Raw genomic sequence first — 11,824 nt, forward strand, 5'->3', positions numbered from 1 at the left:
TTTTTTTCCATAAATTGTTCATTTTCTAAAGCAATGAAAATAAAGGATTTAGCTCAGCGGCACAGCGCCTGCCTGGCAAGCACAAGGTCGTGAGTTCGATTCCCGGTAACACACACACACACACACAAAATTAACCTCAAATATTAAATTGCAATTCTTTTCTGAACTTTTTCCGGTTTTTTGTTTTTGCTTTCTGTCTTTTTTTGAGACAGGGTCTTGCTCTGCAGTTCAGGGTGGCCTTGAGCTCACTTTGTGGCCCAGGCTGGTCTCAAACTCGCAATGATTCTCCTGCCTCAGCCTCCCGAGTGCTGGGATTACAGGTGTGCACCACCATGCCCGGCAGTCTTTTCTGAACTTTTTATAATTTTTTTCATCCAATTTACTGTGACTTTCCTAAGAATATGCCTTTTCACTTTACATGTCTAAAACATCATTTAATAAACACTTACGTTAGCACTTCTTGTGGTTACTTTGTTGAAAACCTTGCCTTAATCTGACACAGCTTTACTTCTGATTACTTATCTGGTACATCGTTGATGTCTACCTTTCAAGGAAGGAAAGCAGTTCAGACACATAATTTGACAAAATTGAGAAACAGCAACATCAGTTCTAAGAATATAGGAAAAAAGTTTTAAGAGTGAGTTGACATTACCATCTGGGTTAAGATACTGTTCTTTAAAGACCACAGACGACGTGCACCAAAGCAGGCAGAAACAGTACATCTGTAGACACTGGCAGACAGCATTACCCGCCTAATTTTGGCCACAGTTTCTTAAGATAAATAACTTTTCAATGATGTGAAGGGCTGAAATTACATAAACAACAGAAATTACTAAGACCTAAGCCTACAACTTTTGTGGGTTTCAAGATTTTATGCAATCACTATTATGACATCTGTAGCACAGTTTTGTCCCTAAAATAGTGATGCCAGAAACGAAACAATTAACATTACTTGATGACTTTTGCTCTGATTTTGAAATAAACTTGTCTAATTCTTTGGAATAACCACTCTTGAGCCACATTTTTATTTAGGTCATTAAGACAACTATAATCATCTCCTTTTAAGGAAAAGTTTCATTAAAAATGCTAGAGCTGCAGCCTCTTTTGAAAACCAACACTTGTAATTTGTTATATTAATAGTTCTAAATGACTAAGGCATATTTAATGAAAATACCCTTAACAATTTTATCTCAAGAGCCTGAGCAATAAGAATTTTAAAAGGTTGACAATGAAAAATAGCTGAATATTCCAGGAACTCCCATTATAATTGGAAAGAGCACTAACTAGTTACCTCCTTAGTCTTTCTCTAGAAGTGACTATTGTGGCTGATTAAATATTTTAGGGAGGTATTTGCTATTATAAAATTGTATTCCAAACGCCTGTCTCAATATGCATTCTTGCTAATTTTGATGGAGCACATTGGGAAATTTCCCCCCAAATTATAGCAATGTTCTCCAGTGGGCTTACAATTTCCCAGGAACTAACTTGTAACACAGCACTCTTTTAAAACACCAGCTCCAGTATCTCCCTTCTTGGATATCACCAAGTTCCATCCTTACAGAAAGTTAACATGGACAGGTTTGAATTAGAAACTTTCCTGAGACTGTCTCCCTCTCCCATCCTACTGGTAAAATTTTCTTCTTCTTCTTAATTTGTTAACTTGTGAATCAAAACTTCCAGCTGGCTATAAAGCATTTCACTTTCATTTTAAATCACTGAGGTGAGTTACTCCATCTGGGACAAATATCCTATCAGTCAAGTCAACGACCCTCTCTTCTACGTCAAACCTTCTTTTATGTTATTTGGACAATACATTGTGACAAGCCATTTATATTTATTATTACTAAAAGTTAATACTTACTAACCTATTATCACTGTTTGCTGAAAAGAAGTATTCATTAACCTGAAGCAGGCAAATTTTTAAATTTTTTTTATTTTTACAAAAAGCGATGGGGTGGTCTCACTGTGTTGCCCAAGCTGGCCCCAAACTTCTGGGCTCAAGGGATGCTCTTGTCTTGCCTTCTACATAGCTGGGAGTACAGATACATGCCAACACACACTGGAGATAAACCCAGAACCATAATCACTGCGTTCTATTCCCCAACCTACTTAAATGTTGAGGCAGGGCCTAAGTTGCCCAGGCCAAGCTTGAACTTACGATCCTCTCGCCCAAGCCTCCTCAGAAGCTGGGATTACAGGTGCACCACTACATCTGGCTAAAGTACTACTTTTTAAATAAATAGTCTGACATAAAAATACCAAGGGATAATTTTATTAAATATACAAATTCAAGGACATTAGTTTTTTTTAAAAAAAATTACAGCATAAGACATCAAATCAATGGCAATGGCACACATGCGCGCACACACACACACACACACACACGTACTACATTTACCAAACATTAGGTAGGCATACTGACTTACCAATGATCAGAATAGTGAATATTTGTCCCTAAACTATCTATAACTAAACAGGAAACTTCTCCCAGACTTATTTTCCATATAGGAAATGTGATACACTGTTGTGGATCATTTTGGAATGTAAATAACATAAACCTCTATACTAGGTCCTTTTCTACTTTGCATCCTTCACTTATGTCTTCCTAACCCACTTAAGTCAAAACAGCTGTAGAAATGTGAATGGCTCTAAGTAGAGAAAAATACCTCCAGTAAAATTCTCAATTTTATGTTCACTTTTCCCTTTAGCAGTTATCTAATTATACATTAAGATGCTGTGGGAAAACATAAATAATACAGAAAAAGAAAAGCACTTTGGACTATCAATATTCACCTTGGTCCTGAAAGCGTCCCCTTATCAATCAGTGTGCAAGTTATTATTTTAAATTCCCAACTGTAAACATGTTACACTTAGTAAAGCACCCAGAAATTTTATGGTACCATATCATTTCCAAGGAGAATGTGTTAGGTAGGGACAGAGAAGGGAGAAAAACCAGGAAAACATGACAATGCGAAAAAGATTTCATGAAACATTTTTTAAATGGATAAATACAATTTTACGTGGAATCTTGCCCCATAGATATTTCCTCAGTGTTTACAAAAGGCATAATGTGTATCTCAAGAAGGTATTTTTACCTAAAAAAAATTTTGAGAGCACTAGCACCAGGTTGCATTTTCCCAAAAGACACACAGCTCATAGTGTTAAGGCAGCAGGAAACCAAGTTTCTGACTCATTTAACCCCTAGCACATCCATTAATCTCATATCTTGAACCCATGGCCTAGGGTGAAACTGTTTCCTCCTTTGCTTGGCAGTGAAAGGAAACTAAAGATCTGATTCTACTTGGTTGGGTTCAACTCAAAGATCACGAAGTTAGTCCAGAGAACTCTTCGAGGCATTTTAAGTAATTTTAATCTATATTTTACCATCTGCCACCAGAACAAATACTGAAATTTTAAAATAAATTATTCATCCTTCCTTATTCCTTAAATAAGAACTTATGGCTATTTTTACAAAGGACTCTTTCACTCCGCCTCACAATGTATGACGATAACATTAAATGAAGAACCATCATCGTAAGCTCATATCTTTAAAAAATGGATGCAACAAGGCTTCTTCTGCTGTTATTCTTGAAGCTGGATTTAGGTCTAGAAGTTTATCGAGCAGATCATAAGCTTCATCAGGTACCTCGTCCCAGCCTTCTAAATTGGTCTTATTCTCATCAAAGTGATTCCTCCACCCATTATTATCCCCTTTATATAATGAATCTCTTGAGGGCTGTGCTTGAGATCTTTGTGTGATGTAAGAAGCTTTATGGTCAGTCTTCTCTGAAAAAGTTGAATCATGAGAAGGACATCTTTGGGTATCACTTGCTAATTTGGGAATGTTAGAATCTAGACTCCTGAGTCTCTCACAGAGTTTCCTCAAATCTTGAGCTGGGACTTCTTTGCTACATAATATTGATTTGCCTAAAAGGAAGAAAAACAAAACATGTTATTTAAATGTAACAGAAACATTTCATGAGAATCATGTGAGTACAGTCACATATTTTTATGGAGACAGAGTATGAGATAGACTACAAACTATTCTTAAATTGTATCTGAACTACATAGTTGAAGGCCAACCACAAAGTGGGAGATCGTAAGTAGAAAGCAGTAACCAGGCACACTCACTCACTGTCAACATTTTCAGCTTCACTTTAACCTTCTGTTATCTTTAACCAGTTTAGCTACCATGCTTCACCCCACTTCCAAACCTCTATGCCTTTGACTACAATGGTCTGGGACGCTCTACACCCATCACGGGCCTATGACGTAATGCCACTTAGGTCAAGAATCACTCCTTAAGGTCTGACACTCAGAGAATTGAGTATTTCAAGCTTCCGTCAGACCCTTGGGAGAGTTCTAGTACTTTTGCTCTCCTGTATTTTAACTGATAAATGTATGTCCACCTCCAGAGACTGAGCTCTTTGAAGGTAGGGGTAGTTTTATTTATCTTTGAACCCCCAAAACATACAATGCCTGGTACATATTAGGTTTTCAGTTAACGTCTGTTGGACTGAAGGAAAAAGCATTACTCATTTGAGTGACTCTGTTTAAATGTCACAGTTTCAGAAACACTGTTCTTGATCATTCTATCCTAAATAGCTGTGCCCTCTTCATTGCTCTTCTCCTTGTCTTTCTCAACAGCATCCATTTCTGATAGTAAATACAGTGAGTCTCTGACTTGTGAACGCATTCCATTCCAGAATTGTTTGTAAGGTGGATTCATTTGTAAGCAAAGTGAGTTTACACAGTACACCTGTGAAAGTGTATAATACAAATGTTCCTAAGTCAAGGATTTACTGTACTTACTTTCTTTACCTCATTAGAATTTGAGTTCTATGAAAGCAGAGATTCACAATAGTACCTAGCACATATAAAGCCCTAATAACACTTCTGAATGAGTTAATATTCAACCAGACCTGCTTTTTTAAAATATCTTTACCTCCCCACATGAGCTTATTATTAGATATAGTGGGAAAAAAGCCCACAAACATACCACTAGGCAAATATATACTATTTTTGTCTTGTATTTCCTTATAATAGAAAGATGCCTTTAAGCAAGGAGGAGCAGAATGTTTAGATTCCTTTTTGGATTATTCAGATTATCAACCAAATGATCTAGGTAATAAAAAGTTACCCTTACATATTCTGATCTAACCACTGGACTGGTATACTGAGGCAGGAAAAAAAGGAGGGCAGGGTGAAAACAAAAGAAACAAATTACCAGTCTAATTTGGTGAGGATACAGCATGTCAGTTCTTTTTCACTTTTAAATCTATCTTTTTTTTTTTTTTTTTTGGTACCGGGAATCGAACTCAGGATTTGTGCTTGCGCCACTGAGCTCTATCCCCAGCCCTATCATTATTTTCTCTAGCAAGGTCTAGAGAACAGTCATATAGGCTTATTCCTCAACTTATTAGGTTGTTCTGAAGCCATGAAATAATTAACCATAGGTGTTATAGCATGTCCCAAGCTGTACAATATACCTACATTATTTTTATACATGATCAAAGAAGAGTATATATTCAAAATATTTAGGAATAGGGGCTGGGGATTTAGCTCAGCGGCAAAGCGCCTGCCTGGAAAGCACAAGGCCGTGAGTTCAGTTCCTGGTACCGGAGAAAAAAACAAAACAAAACAAAAAACCAAAAAAAATCAAAATATTTAGGAAGAAGATAGATAAAGTTGTGGAATGACTTTACTGCAGAAATAATTTTTGCAAGATTCTGAGACTTTCCTAAGTACCACTAAGTTTTTCTTGTGAATTAGACCATGGCATTGGTACCTAAGCAAGGGACAAAATCATTTTTGCAGCAGGGCTTACCCAGGAGTAGTTATTTAGTCAAATTCACTTCTGTCATCAGATTAACAACTGAAAACTTCCTAAGTATATTTTTCTGAATCATATTTTCCAGAAATGGGTGGGGTTGGGCATGCATGTGTGTTTCTTGGAGTTTCTCACATAATTCTGATGTGCACTTCTGGTTAAGACCATTGATCCCAGATGTGGGCCCAGTTACACTAGAGATAGGCTGACTGAAACTTTGTTCATATTGTGTATATAAGCTAACGCATTATATCTACCCCTTGGAAAATATTAACCGTAGTTATCTTAAACACAAGGTATGCATCTGAGCTCAGGTTGCTGGACAGAGCAAAGTTGAGGTAATTTTTAGGTGCCCTGTGAGGTAGAAGAAGAACCTGCATGGCTAGGAAGAAGACCTACCGTATCTAAAATATATTTAAAATAATCCTCCATTTATTAGGTTTTCTAGTCCTTTTACTTTCTGCTACCCTAACCCTAAAGAATCTGACAACTAACCTGCATCTCTATTCTCTTCCCCATTGTAGACCTTGTTACACTGTATTAAAATTAACTTTACTTGTTAAACTAAGATCAATTAAGACAAAGACTTTCTCAGTATTAGGCAATCTGATGTTTAATAAACAACAAAAATTTAAATGTATTACTAAAAACATTTATGTAAGTCAAACCATGTAAAGTGAATTAAGATTTTTATTCCTTATTCTTTTAAGATTATAAAAATGAACTTTAAATACTGGAGTAGTTTAGTATTTTGGATTTGGTAAGATGACACAAATAGAATGAGATAGTATTTTCTTTCCTGAATAAAATATATTTTAAAGCAACTGAGAAATTTCCCACTTAAAATTAGAACTTTATGAACAGAGTATTTCTTTGTGAAGAGAACTTTTAAATAATTTATTAAGTGATTTGTTGGAGATAATCAGAGGCATTTGTTTTGTTCTGTAACACAAAACTGCTTACCAAAAGTTTTAGCAGCCTGGACAGTTTCCCTGGATCCTCGAATTGTCATAATTTGAGCCAAAGCAGTTAAATCATCACTTGCTTTATAAAATGGATATCGTCCACTAAGCAGAGAAAGGAATATGACACCTGCAGACCACATGTCAATTGCTGTAACAGAAAACAAACTTCAAATTCCAAATATATAATTTCATCATCTAAATAAGTAGTTCTTGACTTTTACTGTGCATTAACATCATCTTGGGAGTCTGAAAAAATTCAGATGCTCAGCCTCGATCTTTCAGAAATTATAATCAGTTCTGAAATTTGTATTTTTGAAAAGTTCCTCAGGTTATTTTACCATAGTCAGTATTAGTGACTCAACATCCTTACAAAACACAGTATTTTTTTCCTTGAACACTCTGGTAAATTTAAAAGGATACTTCACCATTGGAAAACTCTAAGTAAACTACATTTTATAAGAGCAAAAGAAACCAAAAATAATTGTGGGAGAAAAAGTCTGGATACTCCTTAAGAACTATAGCCAGAGGTTAAAGTTATTTTCATTTTAGTATAAAGAAATTTAGAAGCTCTACTTCAGTCAGGTACTAACATCAACTATTACTACAGAGGCTTTAATAATCTCCTGAATTCTGAAAGTTAAGATTAAGTCTGGCTTAAGCACTGGTCCTGAGTTCAATCCTAGCAGTGCGAAAATCAACACCACCCCCCAAACCAGGAAAAAACACTAGCTCAGCTTCATATTAAAAAGCTCCTTTTCTCCTTTTTGGGACAGCTTTTCCTAACTGTTGAACTAGTATCATCAAGTCACTGTTCTCTATTCCCTTGGCCACTGGTTTCCATCTTTCTTAGAGCCATGTGTACCTCTGTCTGTTCCTTCACTGTTTTTTCCAAGCCTTAAGTGCTGAGGTTCCTCAGAGTTCAAGTCTCTGATTATTCCATTCACTTCACAGCTTCAGCTACCATTTAATAATGATAACACTCAACTGTATTTCTAGTTCAGCTTCTTCCCTGAGCTTCAGAGTTAGCTTTACTGTGCCAGGCATCTCTATTTGGATGTGTCACAAATATCTCGATCCAGTGATGTCCCACCCCAATTTTACCTATCCCTATAAACCAGTTATCTCTCCCTTATTCTCCACTGTGGCTACTATATACAGTGAAAGAAATTCAGCACAGCAAGCATCTGGTAAACACCATAGATGCCTTTTTCCCTCACCGCCTCATCATACCCAAACTCAATAATCAATTACCTAACAATCTCTGACTTTCCAATCCTTCCACCTTTCTGTTCATTCCCCCGTTCATGTTTTCATCATCTCTCCCCTGGACCACTGCAGGTTACCATCCTCCAAAATCTGCCCTCTCTGTATGCCTGCCAGAATGACCTACCTAAAGACAAAGTCACCACCTTTTTGTCTTGAAAAGCTTTCTATAGTATACAGTCCAAACTGTTTAACAAGTATGATCTTACCTTGTATCCTTCTTTTATATGTTTATTTCTAACCATTTAAGTTGGACCTTAAATTCTAGAAACATTAACCTTTCCTACATCATACCCAAACTCAATAGTTTCCTACATGCCTCAACTACGTTGTCTGAGTCCCTCAGCTCATGCCTTAATGTTAATCAACCACTACCATTTACAGACTTATCTCAGAAACCACCTTTTCTATGAACTTTCTTTCATAATCTCTGAGTTAGAGCAGATATCTCTTAAATCCCTTATACAGAAATTTTACCATACTCAATAACCTACTGAGAACTATCTGAGAACACACTCTAACTAGAGCATGAGCAGATGGTCTCATTCATTTCTGCAGCATTAGCAAGTACAGAACAGATACACAATGAATGAATATTTCTTCAAAGCCTCTAATCCAAGTGAATTAGATTCATCTATTCATTCAACAAGGTGTTACCTGGGTTCTAGCTCATGACAACTTTCAGATTACAGAACACATTTTTTTCTTTTCCAAAGTCTTTTAATTGCTGTTCTACTGTTTTCACACTAATAAAAAATAATTCTAACCAAACACAATTATATCTGTACCACAAAAAAACTGAAGTATTAAAACAAAAACTGAAGTAGGAAGTAAACAGATGAAGTACAAGTTGGTAAAAACTACTAAACACAATTTTTTCTCTACAAAAGTGATAGTAGTAACAAAATTACCTTGTGAGCGAAATACTCTTACAGAAAAATTCTTTAAAAACAAGAAGCCATTATTAGGATCAGAAATTTTCATAAAAAATAACATCTCGAAAATGGGAATGCTGCACTGCTAGCACTGTTATGTATTTTAAAAGCAAGAACTCAAATATTACTCAAAATACCTAAAGATCGTAAAATAAAATATATATGGCCAGGAAGTGGTGGTGCACACCTATAATCCCAGTAATGGGAAGCTGAGGCAGGGGGACCAGATTGCCTCAAGTCTGAGGCCAGCTGGGCTACATAGGGAGTTCAAGGTTAGTCAGGAATAGATAGTGAGACCTTTGCTCAAAAATAAAACCAAAAGAAAGTACTTTGGATAAACCATTTGAATCAGATTCTGTATTTCCAGGGCAACTCACCTGTAGTTTGATTTGGGCATTTTGTCAAGACCTCTGGTGCTCTGAATCCTGGTGTACCTGCCCTAGGGGCAACTTGCTGATGCCTTATAATGAAGAAAGAAGATTTCTCTAGTTATGTTAAAGTTGAATTACTCTTTTAAGGAAGCACATTTATCAATTTGGTTCCCAGTAAATTTTGCCTTGATATAGATACAAATGGTATAAAACAAATGATAATCTAGTGGGATGAACTACCTAGACTTTATTCTACTGGTTTCCTCCTCCTCTACTAGATTCCTAGCCTTATTCTACAAAGGGTCTTAAGGTAATTTCTAAGCACAAAGACATGGCAAATGATAAAAGCCATAACAGAAAAATAGAACGTAACAGGAATTTATATAAAAATTCATTTGTTTTTGGGTGATTAAGTGTTGATATAGTCTCTCATATATTTGAGTTAATCAGGGAAAGCTTTAAGAAAGCCAAGTTTGAAGGAAAGGGAAAAAATTTTGAGGCAAAGAGTTAAAGATAGAAGTAAGAATGAAGCTCTATTACTTGGTTCTGGTTATTCCACATAGGCAGAAACAGAGAAAACAGAAAAGATTAAATCAGCAAGCAAAATGTCAATTCTAAGTTTCTAAAAACATCTATTTTCCACCCCTCAAATTATCCGCATATTAGCGCAAATGTATTTTCTAAAGAGCATATGCATGTTAAATAAACAATGTATGACAAGCATTATATGCTCTGCAAGGCTTTGCTCTGGATCAATGCCTGTGTAGTTCACAGATCTACACAGCCACTGTTACTCTCTTTTACTCACTAAATAAACTGCCCACCAAAATTAGTTCAGTTTATAATCTTGTCTGGCAGCATGCTGGTGATTTTATAGCACCGCTAAAACAAGTTACCTTGAAAGGCAAATACTGCAAACTTTATCTGTTGCGTAGCAGTCACAGGTCAGGCTGGCTGGGCAAGAGCTGACAGCTTTCTTTACCACACCACTATTCATAACTTTTGTAGAAACAGGCTTCTTTTTCATTGCTAACTTTCTTGATATTACATCCATAGTCTTTGACTGCTTTACAAGCTATAAAAGAAAAATTGCATTTTCTATTTCCATGATATAATATGATGCCTTCTAATGCTAGTATGGTAAAAAGCTGTAGCAGAAGAATAACCTTAAAACTGCTGAATGTGCTACTGGATTATAAATAAACAGCTATCTGCTAAAATGGTGAAGATCTTTCTGGGTTTTTTAAACAACCTGTATTAAAATTTACTAATTAACTATTCGACTTACATTTTAATAGAATTTTTGCTGATACATTACAAAGGTATAAGGTATGTTCTAGTGTCTAACTCCATTTCAGAACTGTAAACTGCACGATTACATTGGCTAAAATCAGTTTTAATTTGTTGCTCAAGTTGTCTAGGTGTCACAAGATATTGTAAGTCAATGTATAATCATCCCTCATTGACAATTTTGTTGACTTTATAAACATCTTTACACCATTATGTATGTGTCAGAACTATGTGAGGTAAGGAAGCTCATCATTCTGGCAATCTTGACAGCAAAGGTCTTAATGTTCTAAATAGTCCCATAGGGAAAGAAAAATAGCTAACCAAAAATGATAAAACATCTCACCAGAAAAAAATTAGAGAAAATAAAAGTTTTGATTAAATGCTCATAGAAATTATACTGCCAAAGCTATACTCTACTTAATAAATACTAATCTAATCATTACCTAAATGCTCTTCAGTGTATGACTGACTGACAATTCGACTATTACACTACATTACTTACTTTCACTGCAGGGCTCTCATGTGAAATGGAGCTGTGTATATTGAAATTTCTTTCTCCAAAAACAGAGCGCTGGACAGAAAGGCCTACAGATCCCTCCTACAATACCAACAAAAACAAGGAAAATAAGGATTACATCTGTAACACTTTCTGCCAGCTGTACTCTGCCATAGTTTTAAGAGTTAAGTGATATGAAACAAAACCAGCTGCATCCAAGACATTCTCAGGCATCAAAACACTTCTGTGAAAGGAGAAAATAGTCTAGACAGAACTCTTAACAGCCATACAATACTATCATACCCCACAAAACTAGAAAAATTAAAAAACCACCGGCATAGATGCTACATTTTGCTGTGCAGCTAAAATGGAGATAGACACTTCAGAATTTTGACCCTATAACTAATGATTTATTTTTAAAATGCTAATTAATCTGAACTTTATAACATGCAGGGAAAAATTAATACTTTCTGTTTTTATCATGCAATTTTAGAATATATAATGACAAAGATTATTAATCAACAAAAACTTTCATTTTGAAATACTAAAATAGCTCAATACAAATCTTAGTGAAAAATCTAATCAGGGGCTGGGGATTTAGCTCACTGGCAAAGCGCCTGCCTGGCAAGCGCAAGGTCATGAGTTCGGTTCCCGGTACTGGAGAAAAACCAAAA

At 35.7% G+C, this 11,824-nt stretch overlaps 1 protein-coding gene across 2 annotated transcripts in view; it reads right to left on the reverse strand.

The window, feature by feature from the left end:
• Positions 1-2,256: 2,256 nt before the first annotated feature.
• Cdc7 (cell division cycle 7) overlaps positions 2,257-11,824 on the reverse strand; it is a 21,392-nt gene continuing 11,824 nt past the window's right edge. For both annotated transcript variants that reach the window (XM_005385064.1, XM_005385065.2), the window contains exons 8-12: positions 11,157-11,252; positions 10,261-10,439; positions 9,371-9,453; positions 6,794-6,943; positions 2,257-3,927 (exon numbers count right to left, since the gene is read on the reverse strand). In XM_005385064.1, the coding sequence (XP_005385121.1) occupies positions 3,530-3,927; positions 6,794-6,943; positions 9,371-9,453; positions 10,261-10,439; positions 11,157-11,252 (906 nt within the window). In that variant the 3' untranslated portion in view covers positions 2,257-3,529. The remainder of the gene's footprint in view (positions 3,928-6,793; positions 6,944-9,370; positions 9,454-10,260; positions 10,440-11,156; positions 11,253-11,824) is intronic.

This window comes from Chinchilla lanigera, unplaced genomic scaffold (assembly GCF_000276665.1).
Source record: "Chinchilla lanigera isolate Chin_1 unplaced genomic scaffold, ChiLan1.0 scaffold00022, whole genome shotgun sequence".
Lineage (NCBI taxonomy): Eukaryota > Metazoa > Chordata > Mammalia > Rodentia > Chinchillidae > Chinchilla > Chinchilla lanigera.